A 23,261-nucleotide genomic window follows, 5' to 3' on the forward strand; every position below is an offset into this window, starting at 1 on the left:
AGCAAACCCAAGCAGATTACTTAGCCCAGACCCGGCAAAGACATCTGAGAACCACGGCAACAGGCCCCTCCCCCAGAAGATCAGCAGGACCATCCAGCCAAGACCAAGTTTACCCATCAATGAGAATGGCTGAACTCCAGCACTAGGGGAATACTGCACATAGAATTCAAGGCTATTTTCCCCCTGATTATTTAGTCTTTCAAAGTTAATTTTTTTTAATTTTTTTTCTTTTTTTTTAATTTTTCTTTTTCCCTTTTTCAACCAATCCCTTTTTTAAAAATCTTTTTTATTTTTCATTTTTAGAGCCATATTCTATCCCTTCATAGTAGTTAACCTTATTTTTGGTATATATATAAGTTGTTCTCTCTTTAAAATTTTGGGATACAGTTTCTTCTAACAGACCAAAACATACCCTAAATCTCTAGTGTATGGCTTTGTTCCAGTCTCCTCCCTGATCACATTCTCTCCCTTTTTCTTCCTTAATTTCTCTTCTTTCTTTTTTCAACCAACTTATCAATTCCTTTTATAAAATCTTTTATAATTTTCATCTTTACAGTAATATTCCATCCCTTCATCGTATTTACCCTTATTTTTGTAAGGGTATATATATAAGCTTTTCTTTCTTGAAAATTTTGGAGGCAGTTTCTTCTAACAGACCAAAACATGCCCAAAATCTAGTGTGTGGCACTGATCTATTCACCAGCCTGATCATATTTGATCAAATACTTTTTTTTTATTCTTTTTATTTTTATTTTCTTTTTTCGTTCCTTCCCTTTCTTTTCCCCTGGTTTCAGGTCTCTTCTCATTTGTTTAGTGTATATTTTTCTGAGGTCACTGTTACCCTGTTAGCATTTTGTTCTCTCCTTCATCCGTTCTCCTCTGGACAAAATGACAAGACGGAAAAAATCACCTCAAAAAAAAGAACAAGAGGCAGTACCAACTGCCAGGGACCTAATCAATACGGACATTAGTAAGATGTCCGAACTAGAGTTCAGAATGACGATTTTAAAGATACTAGCTGGGCTTGAAAAAAGCATGGAAGATACTAGAGAAACCCTTTCTGGAGAAATAAAAGAACTAAAATCTAACCAAGTCGAAATCAAAAAGGCTATTGATGAGGTGCAATCCAAAATGGAGGTTCTAACTGCTTGTATAAATGAGGCAGAAGAGGGAATCAGTGATATAGAAGACCAAATGATGGAAAATAAAGAAGCTGAGAAAAAGAGAGATAAAATACTACTGGATCATGAGGGCAGAATTTGAGAGAGAGTGATACCATAAGACGAAACAATATTAGAATAATTGGGATCCCAGAAGAAGAAGAAAGAGAGAGAAGGGCAGAAGGTATATTGGAGCAAATTATAGCAGACAACGTCCCTAATTTGGGGAAGGAAACAGGCATCAAAATCCAGGAGGCACAGAGAACCCCCCTCAAAATCAATAAAAATAGGTCAACACCCCAACATCTAATAGTAAAACTTACGAGTCTTAGAGACAAAGAGAAAATCCTGAAAGCAGCTCGGGACAAGAGATCTGTAACCTACAATGGTAGAAACATTAGACTGCCAACAGACCTATCCACAGAGACCTGGCAGGCCAGAAAGGACTGGCATGATACATTCAGAGCACTAAATGAGAAAGATATGCAGCCAAGAATACTATATCCAGCTAGGCTGTCATTAAAAATAGAAGGAGAGATAAAAAGCTGCCAGGACAAACAAAAACTAAAAGAATTTGCAAACATGAAACCAGCCCTACAAGAAATATTGAAAGGGGTTCTCTAAACAAAGAGAGAGCCTAAAAGTAACATAGACCAGAAAGGAACACAGACAATATACAGTAACAGTCACCTTACAGGCAATACAATGGCACTAAATTCGTATCTTTCAATAGTTATCCTGAATGTAAATGGGCTAAATGTCCCAATCAAAAGACACAGGCTATCAGATTGGATAAAAAAACAAGACCCATCAATATGCTGTCTGCAAGAGACTCATTTTAGACCCAAAGACACCTCCAGATTGAAAGTGAGGGGGTGGAAAACCATTTGCCATGCTAATGGACACCAAAAGAAAGCTGGGGTGGCAATCCTTATATCAGACAAATTAGATTGTAAACCAAAGACTACAATAAGAGATAAGGAAGGACACTATATCCTACTTAAAGGGTCTATCCAACAAGAAGATCTAACAATTGTAAATATCTATGCCCCTAACATGGGAGGAGCCAATTATATAAGCCAATTAATAACAAAAGCAAAGAAACACATCGACAACAATACAATAATAGTGGGGGACTTTAACAACCCCCTCACTGAAATGCACAAATCACCTAAGCAAAAGATCAATAAGGAAATAAAGACTTTAAATGACACACTGAGGGCGCCTGGGTGGCTCAGATGGTTAAGCGTCTGCCTCTGGCTCAGGTCATGATCCCAGGGTCCTGGGATTGGGCCCGGCATCAGACTCCCTGCGCAGCGGGGAGCCTGCTTCTCCCCCTCCCTCTGCTTCTCCCCCTGCTCATGTTCGCTCTGTATCTCTGTGTCTCAAGTGAATAAAAAAAAAAAAAAAAAAAAACTTTAAAAAAAATAAATAAATGACACAATGGACCAAATGGACTTCACAGATATATTCAGAACATTCCATCCCAAAGCAACAGAATACACATTCTTCTCTAGTGCCCATGGAACATTCTCCAGAATAGATCACAACCTAGGTCACAAATCAGGTCTCCACCAGTACCAAAAGATTGGAATCATTCCCTGCATATTTTCGGACCACAATGCTTTGAAACTAGAACTCAATCACAAGAGGGAAGTCGGAAAGAACTCAAATACATGGAAGCTAAAGTGCATCCTACTAAAGAATGAATGGGTCAACCAGGAAATTAAAGAAGAATTTAAAAAATTCATGGAAACAAATGAAAATGAAAACACAACTGTTCAAAATCTTTGGGATGCAGCAAAGGCGGTCCTAAGAGGAAAGTATATAGCAATACAAGCCTTTCTCAAGAAACAAGAAAGGTCTCAAGTACACAACCTAACCCTACACCTAAAGGAGCTGGAGAAAGAACAGCAAATAAAGCCTAAACCCAGCAGAAGAAGAGAAATAATAAAGATCAGAGCAGAAATCAATGAAATAGAAACCAAAAGAACAGCAGAACAGATCAACAAAACTAGGAGCTGGTTCTTTGAAAGAATTAACAAGATTGATAAACCCCTGGCCAGACTTATCAAAAAGAAAAGAGAAGGGTCCCAAATAAAATCATGAATGAAAGAGGAGAGATCACAACCAACACCAAAGAAATACAAACAATTATAGGAACCTATTATGAGCAAGTATATGCCAGCAAATTCAATAATCTGGAAGAAATGGATGCATTCCTAGAGATGTATCAACTACCAAAACTGAACCAGGAAGAAACAGAAAACCTGAGCAGACCTATAACCACTAAGGAAATTGAAGGCAGTAATCAAAAATCTCCCAAGAAACAAGAGCCCAGGGCCAGATGGCTTCCCAGGGGAATTCTAACCAAACATTTAAAGAAGAATTAATACCTATTCTTCTGAAACTGTTCCAAAAAATAGAAATGGAAGGAAAACTTCCAAACTCGTTTTATGAGGCCACCATTACCTTGATCCCAAAACCAGACAAAGACCCATCAAAAAGGAGAATTACAGACCAATATCCCTGATGAACATGGATGCAAAAATTCTCACCAAAATACTAGCCAATAGGATCCAACCGTACATTAAAAGGATTATTCACTACGACCAAGTGGGATTTATTCCTGGGCTGCAAGGTTGGTTCAACATCTGCAAATCAATCAATGTGATACAACCCATTAATAAAAGAAAGAACAAGAACCATAAGATCCTCTCAATAGATGCAGGAAAAACATTTGACAAAGTACAGCATCCTTTCTTGATCAAAACTCTTCAGAATATAGGGATAGAGGGTACATACCTCAACATCCTAAAAGCCATCTATGAAAAACCCACAGCGAATATCATTCTCAATGGGGAAAAACTGAGAGCGCTCCTCCTAACGTCAGGAACACCACAGGGATGTCCACTATCACCACTGCTATTCAACACAGTACTAGAAGTCCTAGGCACAGCAATCAGACAACAAAAATAAATAAAAGGCATCCAAATCAGCAAAGAAGTCAAACTCTCACTCTGCGAGAGGATATACTTTATGTGGAAAACCCAAAAGACTCCACCCCAAAACTGCTAGAACTCATACAGGAATTCAGTAAAGTGGCAGGACATAAAATCAATGCACAGAAATCAGTGGCATTCCTATACACCAACAACAAGACAGAAGAAAGAGAAACTAAAGAGTCGATCCCATTTACAACTGAACCCAAAACCATAAGATACCTAGGAATAAATCTAACCAAAGAGGCAAAGAATCTGTACGCAGAAAACTATAAAATACTCATGAAAGAAACTGAGGAAGACAAAGAAATGGAAAAACGTTCCATGCTCATGGATTGGAAGAACAAATATTGTGAAGATGTCAATGCTACCTAGAGCAATCTACACATTCAATGCAATCCCCATCAAAATACCATCCACTTTTTTCAAAGAAATGGAACAAATAATCCTAAAATCTGTATGGAACCAGAAAAGACCCCGAATAGCCAGAGGAATGTTGAAAAAGAAAAGCAAAGCTGGCGGCATCACAATTCCGGACTTCCAGCTCTATTACAAAGCTGTCATCATCAAGACAGTAGGGTACTGGCACAAAAACAGACACATAGATCAGTGGAACAGAATAGAGAGTCCAGAAACGGACCCACAACTCTATGATCAACTAATCTTCGACAAAGCAGGAAAGAATGTCCAATGGAAAAAAGTCTCTTCAACAAATGGTGTTGGGAAAATTGGACAGCCACATGCAGAAGAATGAAACTGGACCATTTCCTTACACCACACACAAAAATAGACTCAAAATGGTTGAAAGACCTCAATGTGAGACAGGAGTCCATCAAAATCCTAAAGGAGATCACAGGCAGCAACGTCTTCGACCTCAGCCGCAACTTCTTCCTAGAAACATCACCAAAGGGAAGGGGAGCAAGGGCAAAAATGAACTATTGGGACTTCATCAAGATAAAAAGCTTTTGCACAGCAAAGGAAACAATCAACAAAACCAAAAGACAACCGACAGAATGGGAGAAAATATTTGTAAATGACATATCAAATAAAGGGCTAGTATCCAAAATCTATAAAGAACTTATCAAACTCAACACCCAAAGAACAAAGAATCCAATCAAGAAATGGGCAGAAGATATGAACAGACATTTCTGCAAAGAAGACATCCAAATGGCCAACAGACACATGAAAAAGTGCTCAACATCGCTCGGCATCAGGGAAATCCAAATGAAAACCTCAATGAGATACCTCACACCAGTCAGAATGGCTAAAATTAACAAGTCAGGAAACGACAGATGTTGGCAGGGATGCGGAGAAAGGGGAACCCTCCTACACTGTTGGTGGGAATGCAAGCTGGTGCAGCCACTCTGGAAAACAGTATGGAGGTTCCTCAAAAAGTTGAAAATAGAGCTACCATATGATCCAGCAATTGCACTACCAGGTATTTACCCCAAAGATACAAATGTAGGGATCCAAAGGGGTACGTGCACCCCGATGTTTATAGCAGCAATGTCCACAACAGCCAAACTGGGGAAAGAGCCAAGATGTCCATCAACAGATGAATGGATAAAGAAGAGGTGGTATATATATACAATGGAATATTATGCATCCATCAAAAGGAATGAGATCTTGCCACTTGCAAAAACGTGGATGGAACTGGAGGGTGTTATGCTGAGCTAAATAAGCCAATCAGAGAAAGACATGTATCATATGCCTCACTGATATGAGTTATTCTTAATCTCAGGAAACAAACTGAGGGTTGCTGGAGTCGGGGGCTGGGAGGGATGGGGTGGCTGGGTGATAGACACTGGGGAGGGTATGTGCTATGGTGAGCGCTGTGAATTGTATAAGACTGTTGAATCACAGACCTGTACCTCTGAAACAAATAATACTATTTATATGTTAAAAAAAAGATAGTAGGAAGGGAAAAATGAAGGGGGGGGAATTTGGAGGGGAAGACAAACCATGTGGGACTATGGACTCTGAGAAACAAACTGAGGGTTCTGGGAGGGGGATGGGTTAGCCTGATGTTGGGTGTTAAAGAGGGCACGTTCTGCATGGAGCACTGGGCATTATACACAAACAATTAATCATGGAACCCTACATCAAAAACTAATGATGTAATGTATGGTGATTAACATAATAATAAAAAAACTAATGATGTAATGTATGATTATTAACATAATAAAATTTAAAAATTTTAAAAAGAATTAAATTTTGATACTCATCAAATTTGTGAGAAACATCACAACCATTCCAATTAAAAATTTGATTTAAGGGCGCCTGGGTGGCTCAGTTATTAAGCGTCTGCCTTCGGCTCAGGTCATGATCCCAGGGTCCTGGGATCAAGTCCCACATCGGGCTCCCTGCTCAGCGGGAAGCCTGCTTCTCCCTCTCACACTCCCCCAGCTTGTGTTCCTGCTCTCGCGATCTCTCTCTCCCTCTCTGGCAAATAAATAAAATCTTTAAAAAAAAAAAATTTGGTTTAATATGTGCCTGCCCTATATGTGACAGTCATTTAAATATGTACAGAACATGCTAATGTGAATGTCCAGTTTGAAATTCAACATACAGAACTATTTACCGATATCATTTGTAGCCTGAACGAACCCAGCTGTAGCAAGTTCACCTTAGCCCTTGAATATAAAGTTGCAAAGGAGGGGGTCAATTAGGATGAAAAAGAAAGATAATCATTGTCAAACCAGACTGCACATTAGAATAACCCAGGGAGCTTTTAAAATTTCCACATTCAAGCACACTCTGAACCAACTGAATCAGATGTCTGGGTGGGAACCATGCACCAGTATTTTTTAATGCTCCCCAGGTGCTTCCAATGTGTAGCCAACATTGAGAACCAATGAATCAGAAGAGAATCTCTCCCAGGTTCTAAAAACCTAAAGATCAGAACTATACAAAGACAAAGAAAGGAAAAAAGTCCCAGAAAGCAGGGAGTCCTTCATAAGTAAGCTGTTTTCTTTCAAGTTATAAATGATTTCTATGTATTAAAGATATGTGCCTTTTTATGTTGCGAATATTTTCCTCAGTTTCTTGGCTTCTCCATTATAAGTCAGTTCTTTGACATACAGATATTTTTGACTTTTATGAAGTTATATCTATTGATCAAACTAACTTTTCCCCCTTATTTGGTTATTTTGCCTCAAAGACTTAACAACAAAACCAAAACAATAAAAAACAGGGTACTTCCTAACATTATGATTCTCAACCAAAGTAATGAATAAAAAAGTCAGGGGGGGCCTGGGTGGCTCAGTCGGGTCTGCCTTCAGCTCAGGTCATGATCCCAGGGTCCTGGGATCTAGGCCTGCATCAGGCTCCCTGCTCAGCGGGGAGCCTGCTTCTCCCTCCCCCTGCCTGCTGATCCCCCTGGCTTGTGCTCTCTCTCTCTGTCAGATAAATAGATAAAATCTTTTAAAAAAATCAATACTGGGCGCCTGGGTGGCTCAGTCGGTTAAGCGACTGCCTTCGGCTCAGGTCATGATCCTGGAGTCCCTGGATCGAGTCCCGCATCGGGCTTCCTGCTCGGCAGGGAGTCTGCTTCTCCCTCTGACCCTCCCCTCTCTCATGTGCTCTCTCATTGTCTCTCTCTCAAATAAATAAATAAAATCTTTTAAAAAAAAAATCAACATTAACCTAGAACTATAAATACCCTTAAATACTCAAAATTAAACATGAATAGGTCATGTGTAAAATAAAATGGCAACAAGTTAACTTTTAAAAAGGATACTTTTGGGGCGCCTGGGTGGCTCAGTTGGTTAAGCGACTGCCTTCGGCTCAGGTCATGATCCTGGAGTCCGCGGATCAAGTCCCGCATCGGGCTCCCTGCTCGGCAGGGAGCCTGCTTCTCCCCCTGACCCTCCCCCCTCTCATGTGCTCTCTGTCTCTCTCATTCTCTCTGTCTCAGATAAATAAATAAAATCTTTAAAAAAATAAATAAATAAATAAAAAGGATACTTTTTTATTTTACTGTATTTAAACAATAATGACTTTGTCGACTTTAAATGTAGGTTCCACGCCCAGCACAGGGCCCAAAGCAGGGCTCGAACTCACAAGACCTGAGCTGAAATCAAGACTCCAATGACACCAACAAAGCCACCCAGGTGTCCCCCAATTTTTACTTTTAAAATAAACTGTCTAAGATGTTTATCACATGGGTTATGTGCCTTTTCAGGAACTGTTCAGAAATATAGCTAGTTGCGGCAAAAGCAACCATTTGAGTTCTAAGATTAGAACAAGACAGAATAGACAAGGTTATTCCACACAATCACATTTATTATTTTTATCCTAACAAGTAATTATTACAACAAAATTTTTTTTTAATATTTTATTTATTTGACAGAGAGATAGCGAGAGCAGGAACACAAACAGGGGGAGTGGGAGAGGGAGAAGCAGGCTTCCCGCGGAGCAAGGAGCCCGATGCGGGGCTCGATCCCAGGACCCTGGGATCATGACCTGAGCCGAAGGCAGACGTTTAACGACTGAGCCACCCAGGCGCCCCTATTACAACAAAATTTAAGGGGGGTTCACTGTATAAAATATTTTGTAGTAATAAATCCCATTGTAAATATAGATCGATAGGCACAATTCTCCCCCAAATCGTCACAAATTCAATTGACTACTAGTTTCAAACATGAGTTTTTGCTTTTAACGTGAATAACATAGTCATTATTAAGGCACTGTTACCACATCAATTTGCCCAGTTCTTTCATTATGATGAGTTTTATATAGATATTTATGACAAAGTTTTGATTTTCTGGTTCAAATTCAAAACAAAAGCTATGGTAAATGTCAGAAGTTGAGAACAGTTTGGAAAGGACACTCATGAAGATGATCACTGAGGGATACTGAGTTTTAATAGCTGAAAACAAAGACACTATACTAAAAAATGTCTGTGTGCTTTTAACCCCATTGTCCACCAGAGGGAGCATCACATCTAATTTAGAGTCTAAATGGGGAGCCCCCAGATGGAAAGGGGAAATCATCTAAAACTTAATCGACAAAAATTTTAGATGTAGTATTTACAGAATTAAATATAAAACCAAATCACAACATCCAAAAAAAATTCAAAGGAAATATTTATCAAATACCTGGACTGCTGAGAACTGTAATACTTAACAGAAATCCATTCATCTATTTAACGTAAATACACAAGTTACACAAATATCCTGAAATTATTTTTTAAAGACTTTATTTATTTGACAGAGAGATAGAGAAAGAGCACAAGTAGGCAGAGAGGCAGGCAGAGGGAGAGGGAGAAGCAGACTCTCCACTGAGCAGGGAGCCTGACGTGGGGCTCAATCCCAGGACCCCAGGATCATGACCTGAGCCGAGGGCAGTTGCCTAACCAACTGAGCCACCTAGGCGCCCCCAAATATCCTGAAATTATAAGCAGCAAATGTATGTTGATTCCATAAGTTTGTGCTGCAGCACAAAACTCTGCAAGGCTAACAAGCTCCCATTGATAATGATACTGCTGATCCCCAGACCACACTTGGTGTACCAAGAACAGAGGATAATGTAGACTGAATTTCCAAACTCACATTTTAACTCTTAAGTTAGGAAACCGATTGGTAAGGAATGGGACCCTAAATTTGGGATGCAAACCCATGAAATTTGATGCCTTGAACTCCTAAATTCTGTTGAATTTCCTCTACCAGTAAAAACACTCTGAAGAGGGTGGTCTCCCTTTGCCTAAAGAACCTGCAATGGTCTCCCCCTATGGTAAGTGCCCTGTGAAGGACCTGCTGTGGAACTACCTTCACCATCTCTCAGTGCTTTAGATCTATGACCAGACTCAAGTCCCAGCAGACCCCAAAGAATAAAGCAGAAAACTACGACCCATTGGGGCACCAGGGTGGCACAGTTACACATCCAACTCGATTTCAGCTCAGGTCATGATTTCAGGGTTGTGAGATCAAGTCCCGAGCCAGGATCTACCCTCAGGAGGGAGTCTGCTTAAGATTCTTCCCTCTCCCTCTGCCCCTCCCCACTGCTTGTGCATGAGCTCTCTAAAATAAATCTTAAAAAAAAAAAAAAGTGCAGGCACCTGGGTGGCTCAGTCGGTTAAGCATCTGCCTTTGGCTCAGGTCATGATTTCAGAGTCCTGGAATTGAGCCCCACACCTGCTTCTTCTCCCTCTCCCTCTGCCCCCACCCCTGTTTCTGCATGCTCTCAGACAGATGAATAAAATCTTTGAAAAAAAAAAGTGCAACCCATTAGGAGATTCATTACACACCAAAAGAATTGCGAGATTTTGCCAATTTATATCAACAAAAACTTGAGGAACACATACGGGAAAGGATCCTAAGAGTGTTGGAGTGTTGGATTCAGATGGAAGATAATGCTGGATTAGGCTGAATTTATTGCTATGGGTGTGCTAAGCAGAAACTGTGGATTCAACAAGTTGGCTCAAGCAGCTAGGAACGCTTAACAGTTTGCTTGGTTGGTTTAATGAAAGCTGGACCTAAAGGTGACCTACACTAAATGAAGGTGAAACATCTAAACTTCTTTGGGTACTGAGGTCTTCCTGATGGCTTAAGGATATCAGAATGCTGAGTGGGTTTAATATGTTAGACCTGCTTACCCTTAACCATGTCCCTGGGAGGACCCAGAAAACATTCCATTCACCAAGCTAAGAGAAATATATTCATGAGAGGAACCCTGGACTCCTTTAAGAGCTCTGGGATGGCTAGCCTTCATAGGCCAGGAATAAAAGTGGTAACTCCTGCCATCAAACTGACTCCCTAAGTTGAGCAGGAGATGATCGGATCCTGTGGTGGCAGGGACCAAGTGGCAGCACTTAATCACCAAAGACAAGGTGGGAATGAATACCATAATGGCAGCCAAAACAGTAACCAGAAAGGTTTGAACTGCAGAGATCTCTGACATTGGCTAAGAAATCAGTGCCCCAGGACGCCTGGGTGGCTCAGTTGGTTAAGCGACTGCCTTCGGCTCAAGTCATGATCCTGGAGTCCCAGGATCGAGTCCCACATCAGGCTCCCTGCTCGGCGGGGAGTCTGCTTCTCCCTCTGACCCTACCACCCCCCCATGCTCTCTTTCTCTCATTCTCTCTCTCTCTCTCAAATAAATAAATAAAATCTTAAAAAAAAAAAAATGAAAGAAATCAGTGCCCCTAGAACTGAAACAGATGGGCAATCTATTAAAGTCTTGATTAGTTTAGGGGCGCCTGGGTGGCTCAGTCATTGAGCGTCTGCCTTCGGCTCAGGTCATGATCCCAGGGTCCTGGGATCGAGCCCCGCATCGGGCTCCCTACTCAGCGGGAAGCCTGCTTCTCCCTCTCCCACTCCCCCTGCTTGTGTTCCCTCTCTCACTGTGTCTCTCTCTCTCAAATAAATAAATAAAATCTTTAAAAAAAAAAAAGTCTTGATTAGTTTAAGTGGAAAAACTCGAAGTATGATTTAAATCACCAAAAAAGTAAAGTTGTGTCCCCTCTACCAATTCCCAGATTGGAGCCATTTCATAGACCCAGAGTCTCTGGAATGAAGGGAATTCCCTTAAGAAGAATTCTACCACAGAGCTAAATATGGATACTATAAATTTTCCACCTAGGCTTCCCTAAAGATATCAACAGCCATTTATTAAGGATGACTTTGTTCTGGGGAAGAGGACATAAGCAGCCCTTGGAAGGATTACTAGATACTGGCTCTGAACTAGAGTGAATTCCTAAAGACTCAAAATACCATTTTGGTCCAAACTTTCAGGAATAGCAGCTTATGGAAATCAGAGGATCAATGCAGATTTGGCTCAGATTTATCTCAAACTGGGTCCAATAGGTCCCAAATCCACCGTGCAGTTAATTCTGCTGGAATGCACAGTTGGAACAGACATCCTTAACAACTGACAGAATCCCCTCTCTTGGGGCGCCTGGGTGGCTCAGTCGGTTGGGCATCCGACTCTTGATATCGGCTCAGGTCATGATCTGTGTCATGGGATCGAGCCCTGCTTTGGGCTCAGTGCTCAGCATGGAGTCTGCTTGAGATTCTCTCTCTCTAAAATAAATAAAATCTTTAAAAATAAAATAAATTAAAAAAGAATCCCCTCTAATCCCCTACCCATACAGTAATGACTAGCATGGTATAAAAGTGCATGTGGAAGCCACTAGAACTGCCATTACCTACCTAAACAGTAAACCAAAACCAATACTGCATTTCTGGAGGACTTCCTGCCACCATCAATGATGTGAAAGATGCAAAGGTGGTGATTTCCTCCCACATCCTCATTTAACTTGATTTGGCTAACGTAGACAGATGGATCTTGGAGAATGACCGTGTGCTTTCAGTTGCGCACAGGATAGTTAGGTGAATGAACTTGCTATTGATGCCAAGTTATGGTTAAGGAAGGTTAAAGAGGCATGCATGTGTGACAAGGGATGAACTGCAGTAGCTTCTGTAGTCTACTGACACAGCAAGCTGGAACTACAGTTCCCAAAATTTCCTCTCTGTAGGACTCTGGATTAAGGTTAGCCAAAAAAGATGTTTGCGATTTGGAAGGCAGAAGTGAAGCAACCATCATCATCTTCTGTAGGGTGTGCAGGGCTTGCGTAGGGTACAGGTACTGTTGCAGCCTGTGTACACGGTCACTACCTAATGGCTTGCCTTGTTGGCCTGGCCTACCAGCCAGGCCCTCTGCTCCTCCATCTCCCATGGTATCTCTTCCTGAACCTTCTCCAAGTTGTGGGGCCCAGTACATGAACAGTTCTGCGGCAAGGAGCATTAGCAATTTCTGCAGGTCACTGGTGTCATTCAGGGGAAGGCAGTGACAGACACAGGTTTCAAGTTGTCCTCATTAGTTCCAATTGGATTCCAATGGGGTTTTGCTTCCCCCCGATATGACATCCAGCTTCTTCTGCCAGCTCCACTGATTTCAGGACCCACACAATTCAGAGACAACAGCAACTTTACCAATTCCCAAATTATGTAAGGTCTAACCTCTATAATCCTTATCCTTTGTCATTCAGTGATTCTGCTTCTCTGATCCAACCCCAAATAGATATAAGCCCTTTGTAGAAAAACTGACCAGTCCAAGAGAATAACCCTGACAGTTGGAAGACACCAAATGACCACATATATAGACAAACACTGGGCAAGAATCTGCACAAACACCCAGAGTTGTTATTTTTCAACCTAAAACTTTTTAGTGCCTCATTCTTCAATATGACTAATCAAGAATGACCAGACACTTGAGGACAGTTCATCTTTTCTTTCCTTTTACTTTTGTCATAGAGAGTTTGAAACATTCCCAAAAGTAGAGAATAGTATAATGGAACCCCACACATTCATCAACCAGCTTCAAAAATTATCAACACATGGCTAATCTTATACAAACTATACCCTCACCAATACCTCCCAACTAAATTACTTTAAAGCAAACCTCAGTCTGTCATTTCACCCATTGTCTACCTCAAAAAGATAAAACTTTTAATTGTTTTTAACTTCTCATTTTGAAATAATTTCAGGTTGATAACAAAAATTGCAAGAAATATTAAGAATTCCATTTGTCCTTCACAAGGACATCATATGATGCTTACATCTTATATAATCAAAGAACAATTATCAAAATCGAAAAATTAGCATTGAATCTAATAATTTCTCATTTTATTGCATTGTAATCAGAGAACAAAGCTGCTATTACTTGAGATTTGTTTAAACTTCCTTTACCATCTAATATAAGGTACATTTTTGTAACAGTTCTTGATTACTCAAAAATATGTAATCTCAGGACGCCTGGGTGGCTCAGTGGGTTAAGCATCTGCCTTCGGCTCAGGTCATGATCCCAGGGTCCTGGGATCGAGTCCCACATCGGGCTCCTTGTTCAGCAGGGAGTCTGCTTCTCCCTCTGCCTGCCGCTACCCCCTGCTTGTGCTCTGACAAATAAATAAATAAAATCTTTAAAAAAAAATGTAGTAAGTGTATAGTCTTTAACATATCTAATAAATGTATTAATTGCAAAACAAATTACAGTGATTCAATATTATTAACTAATCTATAGACTTCATTCAAATTTCATCAATTGTCCCACTAATGTCCAATTTTTAATCCACGAACATATTTTGCATGCTTTAGTTTTCATGCTTCCTTGGTGTCCTTTAATCTGGAAGAGGTTCTTCAATCTCTCTGTCATTCACCACCTGGATTCAATTGCAGAGTACTGCCTAGTTACTGTATACTATCCCTCAATTTGGTTTCCTCTGATGTTTCCTCATGATTAAATTCAGGTTACATTTTTGATATTATACATCAGAGAACGGATGTTGTGTCCTGCTCAGTGGGTATCAGGAAGTATACCATGTCAATATGTCATATTATTAGAGTTATTACCTTTGTTCACCTGGTTAAAGTGATGCCCGCCAAGTTTATCTACTGTGAAGTTACTATATTTTTTCCCTTGTACTTAATAAGGATCTACTAAGGAGACTAAAAATTATGTGAATATCTTTTTTTTTTAAGATTTTATTTACTTATTTGAGAGAGAAAGCTCAGGCAGGGGGAGGGGCAGAGGGAGAAGCAGACTCCCAGCTAAGCAAGGAGCCCGATGCGGGGCTCGATCCCAGGACCCTGGGATCGTGACCTGACCCAAGGCTGATGCTTAACTGACTGAACTGCCCAGGCACCACTGTAAATACCTATTTCTGATCATACTTTTGCCCACTCACTTTAGCATCCATTGATTATTCTTGTCCAAAAGTTACAGATTCGGCTCGACCCCAGACTGCCGCACCATGGCTGAGGAGGAGCTGGAGGCTCTGAGGAAGCAGAGGCCGGCCAAACTGCAGGAGAAGCATGGGGATCCTGGCGATGCAGCACAACAGGAAGCAAAGCACAGGGAAGCAGAAATGAGAAACAGTATCTTAGCCCAAGTCCTGGATCAGTCAGTCCGGGCCCGCTTAAGTAACTTAGCACTTGTAAAGTCCAAACAAACTAAAGCAGTAGAGAATTACCTCATACAGATGGCAAGATATGGACAACTAAGTGGGAAGGTATCAGAACAAGGTTTAATAGAAATCCTTGAAAAAGTAAGCCAACAAACAGAAAAGAAAACCACAGTTAAATTCAACAGAAGAAAAGTCATGGACTCTGATGAAGAGGACGATTATTGAAATTTAAGATGTTTAGAGACCGGAACTTAATGGAACAGTTCTAGGACAGATAATACTGGGTAGAAGTGAAGATCTGATTGTTTACTTTGTTTACTGTCTATATGCCTTTAAAAAAAATAAACTCGTTATGCAAAAGTTACAGATTAGACTGTTTCTGAGATACAATCCAACTCAAACATTCTACCCCATGATTCTATTAGCATCTTAAATTTAAAACTTCACCTTTATTTGGCTAAACTGTTAAAAAATTTTAGACAAGACTGGGTTTGGGGAAATAATTTGCATAAACACCCCACTGATTAAAATTTCTCATTGAAACACATTTTTTTTTTAAAGATTTTATTTATTTATTTGAGAGAGCGAGACTGAGAGAGAGAGCACATGAGAGGGGGGAGGGTCAGAGAGAGCAGCAGACTCCCTACCAAGCAGGGAGCCCGATGCAGGACTCGATCCAGGGACTCCAGGATCATGACCTGAGCCGAAGGCAGTCGCTTAACCAGAAACACAGTTTTGTTTTAATGATGCTCTTTACCTAAGCAAGCAAACCTGAAATATAAGAAGACTTACATACAAGTTGGTTCTCTAGTCTCTCTTAAGTAAATTTATAGTGGGACATTAATAAGTCTAGGACAAAAAAAATCATGACTCTCCACAGATGATGAAAATACCTTTGGCAGAATTCAACACCTATTCTTAATTAAAAACTCCTGAGAAAATAGAAACGGATGGATACACTTCCTTAACATGATAAAATATATGTCCCTCAGACCTAAATCCAGAACCTTACGTAGTAAGTAAGCCCCAGGGAGACCAGGAATAATACAAGAATGCCAACTACCTCCACTACTATTTACCATTGTTCTGGAGGCATTACTCAGAGTATATTAGCCTGGAAAGAACAATGAGAGGCATACAAACTGAAAAAGAAACAAGATTACATTATCTGAAGATGACATGAGTATTCTTAGAAATTAAATTCTCTGTAATTCTCTATGAGTAAAACAGTGTGATTCAAGTGTATGAGTATACAGACCAATGAAACAGAGTAGAAAGCCCAGAGTTAGAGCCAATTAGTATATGATCTATAATACAAACACTGATTTTGTCTCAGTGATTTGCTCTAATCTTTTTAATAAATGGTGACGGGACTAATAGCCATTTAGAAAATGATAAAATTAGATCCATACCGGGGCGCCTGGGTGGCTCAGTCAGTTAAGTGTCTGCCTTCGACTCGGGTCATGATCCTGGAATCAAGCCCACATCAGGATCCTTGCTGGGCAGGGAGTCTGCTTCTCCTTCTACCCCTCCCCTTACTCATGCTTGTGCTCTCTCTCTCTGAAATAAATAAAATCTTTTAAAAAATAAAATAGGGGTGCCTGGGTGGCTCAGTCAGTTAAGCATCTGCCTTCGGCTCAGGTCATGATCCCAGAGTCCCAGGATCGAGCCCCATGTCGGGTTCCCTGCTCAGTAGGGAGTCTGCTTCTTCTCCCTCTGCTCCTCTTCGCTGCTCGTGCTCTCTCTCGCTTGCTGACTCTCTCAAAAAAATAGTCTTTTAAAAATAATTAATTAAATAAAGTTTTTTTAAAAATATGTTTAATTTACTGATAATACAACTTAAATTCAAATTGAAACTATACTGAGGGGCGCCTGGGTGGCTCAGTCACTAGGCGTTTGCCTTCGGCTCAGGTCATGATCCCAGGGTCCTGGGATCGAGCCCCACATTGGGTTCCCTGCTCCGCAAGAAGCCTGCTTCTCCCACTCCCACTCCCCTTGCTTGTGTTCCCTCTCTCGCTGTCTCTTTCTCTGTCAAATAAATAAATAAAATCTTTAAAAAAAAGAAAGAAAGAAAGAAACTATACTGAGATACCACTTCTTGCCCATCAGACTGGTAAAAATTTGAAGACTTAACCATATACTCGGTCTACAAAGCTGAGGGAAACAAGCACTCTTATACACTGCTAGTAGAGATGTAAAATGGTACCACCCCACATAGGTACTGACACTTTGACTTAGCACTCCCACTTCCAGGAATTTACATGAATATACACCTGCAACAAAACAAAAATACGTAAGTGCGAGGTGATTATTCATTACAGCATTATTCACAATTGCAAAATACTAGAAATTACATAAATGGCCAAGCAGAGGAAATTAGAAACTATGGCACATACACAAAACAGAGTATTACAGAGCTATAAAAAAGAAAAAGACTCTACAAATACAATACGGAGTGATTTCCACTAGATATTTTAAGTGAAGAAAACAAGTACAAAAGAGCAGATACAGTATGCTACCTTTTGTATATCAATGGAAAATAAGAAAACACATACATGTGCTTATATTTACCAATAAAAAAGAGAGAGAGAGAAAGAAGATAAAGCAGAAAATGATGAACATGGCTACCTGCAAGGGGGGGGAGGGCGCAATGGGGAACATATACAATTATGGAACAAGGAAAGGCAAAAAAGAACCCTAAGGAGACAAATCTGACTTGGAAGTGTTGGTGTGAACTCATGATTTCTAAATCATATATGTGTATATATGTATGCACATTTTCATGAACCTGCATATTTCCTACTTTGCTACAAAGGTCGAAGAGCAAAGACACCACAGCAACAGTGAGCACACCTAGCAACAGATCTTGGTGTCTAATATTATTCCTCACTAAAAGAGCCCAGGAATCCTCAGAGAAATACTGATTCCAGGTGGGATAGGCTAATTACAGGATGAGCCCAGAACATCTATTATGCAACAAAGTAAGGAAATGCTTTAAAAAAAAAAAAAAAAAAGTTACAGGACAGAGGATCCAATTTGAAAGCTTTCCTACTAAAAAATTCTGCGATAATCTGAGCACTAAAATAAGTACACAACTAATTATAAACCACTGAAAAAAAATGGAAATTCATGAGTCCGTACTGATAATAAACAGACAAATAATGAGGAAGAAGGATGGACTCTTGCTTACAGTAGAATGCTAAGCTGAATGCTAACTGCTAAGTGTGGGGGGAGTGCTGTAGTTGGAAAGCCAGCATTTATCATACCAAAGATTCAATCAAGAACCATCCATGGATTCTAAATCTAGAGGAAATTTTAACGAACAACATATTTCCATGGTCTTAAAATATCTTCCCACAGATTATTAGTTGGGAGGTGAGGGACTGTGAACAGTGGGAAAACAAGACAACAGCTTGACCGGGTGATCACAATTACCACCACCCATGAAAGGCAGCTAAACACTGTGAACCTCCAAATGCGATACACTGAAGTGACATCAACACATGTAACATCACAGCTGAGAACACAGAACCTGAATCTAACCATGAAGAAACATTTGATAAACCCAAAATTAAGAAAGTTCTATTAAAACAGAAAGGAAAGGAAAAGGAAAGTCAGTGTTATATGACAAAGAAAAGTTGTGGAATGTTCCAGATTAAAGAAGGCCAAACATAAGACAATTAAATACGATACTTGACCCCTAGATTGGATCCTGTATTAAAAGGGGGGAGGGCGCCTGGGTGGCTCAGTTGGTTAAGTGACTGCCTTCGGCTCAGGTCATGATCCTGAAGTCCCGGGATTGAGTCCCGCATCAGGCTCCCTGCTCAGCGGGAAGTCTGCTTCTCCCTCTCCCGATCCCCCTTCTTGTGCGCTCTCTCTCTCTCTCATTCTCTCTCTCAAGTAAATAAATAAAATCTTTAAAATAAATAAATAAATAAAAATAAAAGGGAAAATGCTATGAAGAACATTATTGGGTCACTTGACAAAACTGAAATACAGTAAAGTATTATGGTAATGTTAAATTTAAGGAAGTATGTATAACTTTATGAAGTATGTATAAATTTAATGAGGTATGTATAACTTTCCTAATTGTTGGGAATACATATTAAAGTATTTAGGATAAAGGACCAGGATATATAGAACTTACAGATTCAGAAAGAAAAAAGTGTGTATATGTGGATAAAGATGGGAGCTTAAGGGAGGAAGGGAGGAGAGAGTGTGTAAATGATGTCAAATGTTAATCTGGGTAATAAGTATGCAGATTTTTTTGTCCTATTCTTATTCTTGCAACTTTTCTGTAAATTTGAAATTATTTCCAAAACAAAAGTATTTAAAAAAATTTAATTATAATGGGAAGAGGTTACTTTTCCAGGAAAGTAGCTAGAGGAGCATGCAACAATTGCAAACAGCCAAATCATGGTTTATATTCAAAATGATCTTAAAAATAACTCCAGATTCTGCGGCGCCTGGGTGGCTCAGTTGGTAAAGCTTCTGCCTTCAGCTCAGGTCATGATCTCGGGGTGCTGGGATCAAGTCCCGCATCAGGCTCCCTGCTCAGCAGGGAGTCTCTTCTCCTTCTCCCTCTGTCCCTCTCCCGACCTGTGCTCTCTGCTTTCTCTCAATGAATAAATAAAGTATTTAAAAAATAAAAATAGGAGCGCCTGGGTGGCTCAGTTGGTTAAGCGACTGCCTTTGGCTCAGGTCATGATCCCGGAGTCCCAGGATCGAGTCCCCCATCGGGCTCCCTGCTCAGTGGGGAGTGTGCTTCTCCCTCTGGCCCTCCCCCCTCTCGTGCTCTCTCTCATTCTCTCTCTCTCAAATAAATAAAATCTTAAAAAAATAAATAAAAAATAAAAATAACTTCAGGTTCTGATTTCATGTACTTTCTGCACATATAATACTAAACTACAGTCCATGATACATGAAAGAGTATACATGTACTTAGGAATAATTTAACACTTGATTATTAATGTAGAGTCCCTAGTTCCTTTTTGTCATGTTCAGTGCTATTTCAGGACGATATAATATCCATTTGATAAGTGCTTTTACTGAGTACTTACAGTAGGCTATATGTCATTTATTTTTTTTAAAAGATTTTATTTTTATTTGAGAGAGAGAGAGCACAAGCAGGGGGAGCAACAGGCAGAGGGGGAGGAAGAAGCAGACTCCCTGCTGAGCAAGAAGCCTGAATCGGGGCCCGATCCCAGAACCCTGGAATCATGACCTGAGCCGAAGGCAGTTGCTTAACCAATTGAGCCACCCAGACACCCCTATATGTCATTTAATTTACCCCTTTCTTAAGTCTTTGCTACTCATGTGTGATCAGCAAACCAACGGCTTTAGCTTGTTAGAAATGCAGAATCTCACACCCAACCCAGACCTTACTGAATCACAATCTACACCTGAACAAAACCTTTGAGTGATTTATTTGCACATTAAAGTTCAAGAAGGGCTGCTCTAAGTGACTTAACTCAACAGAGGTTTATCTCTAGCTCCCACTAACTCTGATGCACGAAATGCAATTCCCCAGAGCTATCCTCCATGACATGACTCATGCTTGTTTCTCCAACTCCACTCATGGCCTCCACAGTCTTCAAGGCAAGGAAGAGAGAACAGGAAGAATGCACAGGATGTTTCATGGCAGACCCAGAAATGGTTTGTATAACCTTCAGCCCACACTCCATTGGCCAAAAATGAGTCACAGGGCCCCAAACTGCAAGGAGGCTGAGAAATGGAGTCATCTTGTGTGCTCACGGGGGAAAACGAATACAGGTTATTAATGGATACTGAGATGTCTCAGGAATACCAAGGAAAAGTTAAATACCAGGCTCAAGCAGAGGCAGACTATCATGAGGACTATGAACAGTTCTACTTCTCTCAGTTCAAATTCTAAAGCCACTGGCCAGCCAATGAACTAACTTTCTATCAAGAGGTTCACTCTTAGTCTAATCAACTGACAATTAAAAAAAAAAAAAAGTGGACCTAAGCTGGCAAGCATTTCCTTTTTTTTTTTTTTTTATTTTTTAAGATTTTATTTATTTGGGCGCCTGGGTGGCTCAGTTGGTTAAGCAACTGCCTTTGGCTCAGGTCATGATCCTGGAGTCCCTGGATCGAGTCCCGCATCAGGCTCCCTGCTCGGCAGGGAGTCTGCTTCGCCCTCTGACCCTATCCCCTCTCATGTATTCTCTCTCTCTCAAATAAAATCTTTAAAAAAAAAAAAGATTTTATTTATTTATGTGACAGAGACACAGCGAGAGAGGGAACACAAGCAGGGGGAGTGGGAGAGGGAGAAGCAGGCTTTCCACGGAGCAGGGAGCCCGATGCAGGGCTTGATCCCAGGACCCTGGGATCATGACCAGAGCCGAAGGCAGATGCTTAATGACTGAGCCACCCAGGCGCCCCACTGGCAAGCATTTCTAAGGCACCTTCATCCCAAGCAGCACACACCATTTCATACAATTTCAAATGAAACAAAGTCTAAGACTTTCTCAAAGTTTATTTAAATTTCTAATTACAAAAAAGGATACACGCTTGATTGGAGGAAAAAATACAAAACATAAAAGGTACAAAGGAATATCTTCCCTCCCGCCTCCAAGTCCCATTCTCCAGAAGTAATCATATCAGAATTCTGGGGTGTTCTTCCAAACTTTTTCTATACACACAAGTACACACACACACACACACACATTTATTTAAAATATATACATTGCTCCACAACTTTATTCACCCAGCAATGTGTCATGGACAGCCATCCAAATCTGTAAAAATGGTTCCATCTGAACAGCTGGACAGTATTCTATAATATGGCTACATCATAACTTAACCAGTCCCCTATTAATGGACATTAAAATTCTCTCTCCCTTTTTAATTATCAAACTGCTATACTAAGTATCCTTATACAGCCACTGTTGTTTGTAATTTTGTCAGAATTCCACAAGTAGGGTCGAGAAAACATAGTGCTCAGTTGACAGGTCCTATCAAATTGCACTCCTACAAGTGTATGAATGTTCTGTATTTGTTTATAAGAAACATAACAGACACTTTCTTCAGGTTGTTATGAGAATTAAGTGAAGTAATAAAAGTAAAGCACTTAAAATCATGCCTGATATTGCTAAGTGATAATAAATATTAGCTACTGAATAATAATATTCAGTCATCATATATTGTGGTGACAAGTAAATGTAAGCTAGCTAATCACCATCCCGTATTGGCCACATCCGATACAGGCGAACCATCTCATAAACAACCAGAACCAGCCTAGAGTTAGAAGATGGGAAGCAAAAATTGACTAAGTCATCCTAACTAGGCGGCACTAAGTCCATACCTTGGTTCCTGATCCCAATATGACTTATGAGAAAACCAGAACCAAAATTGGTTCACTGGTTCACAACATATCCTAGGAACAAACTTCAGCCTCTCAAAATGATACAAAAAACATGTCCAGGGGTGGCTGGGTGGCTCAGTCAGTTAAATATCTGCCTTCTGCTCAGGTCATGATCCCAGGGTCCTGGGATTGAGCCCGCATCGGGCTCCCGGCTCGTCAGAAAGCCTGCTTCTCCCTCTCCCTCTGCCTGCCACTTCCCCTGCTTGTGCTCTCATTCTCTCTCAAATAAATAAATAAAATCTTAAAAAAAAAGACATGTCCAGTGTTTTCTAACAATGGTTCTCAAAATATGGTCCAGGAACCACTGAAATCCCCAAAGCTCTTTCAGGAGACCCATGAAGTCAAAACTATTTTCTTAATAATAGTAACACCTTTTCTGCTTTTTTTATTCTCATTCTCTCATGAGTGTAGTACAGTGGAGTTTTCTAGAGGCTATATGACATTTTGCAATATACTAAATGCAGAAGCAGTTATAAGAATCCAAAGGTCTTGGGCGCCTGGGTGGCTCAGTTGGTTAGGCGACTGCCTTCGGCTCAGGTCATGATCCTGGAGTCCCAGGATCGAGTCCCGCATCGGGCTCCCTGCTCGGCGGGGAGTCTGCTTCTCCCTCTGCCCCTCCCCCCTCTCATGTGCTCTCTCTCATTCTCTCTCTCTGAAATAAATAAATAAAATCTTTAAAAAAAAAAAAAAAAAGAATCCAAAGGTCTTCTATTAAGCCAGACATTAAAGAGATACGCAAAAATGTAAAACAAGCAACTTCTCTAAGTGTTCTTTTGTTTCAGAAAATAGTTTCACTAAAAACTTTGCTAAAA

The 23,261-nt window shown here is 40.4% G+C and overlaps 2 protein-coding genes across 3 annotated transcripts in view; one reads left to right on the forward strand and one right to left on the reverse strand.

Annotated features, from left to right (window-relative positions):
• The window catches only part of SMYD3 (SET and MYND domain containing 3), a 713,184-nt gene that overhangs the window by 682,089 nt on the left and 7,834 nt on the right, over positions 1 to 23,261 (reverse strand). The window lies entirely within an intron of this gene.
• LOC110580215 (programmed cell death protein 5-like) lies at positions 14,913 to 15,303 on the forward strand. The gene has a single exon (XM_044915967.1). The coding sequence runs from the start codon at positions 14,913 to 14,915 to the stop codon at positions 15,288 to 15,290; it is 378 nt and encodes a 125-aa protein (XP_044771902.1). The 3' UTR covers positions 15,291 to 15,303.

This window comes from Neomonachus schauinslandi, chromosome 6, assembly GCF_002201575.2.
Source record: "Neomonachus schauinslandi chromosome 6, ASM220157v2, whole genome shotgun sequence".
NCBI classification, from domain to species: domain Eukaryota; kingdom Metazoa; phylum Chordata; class Mammalia; order Carnivora; family Phocidae; genus Neomonachus; species Neomonachus schauinslandi.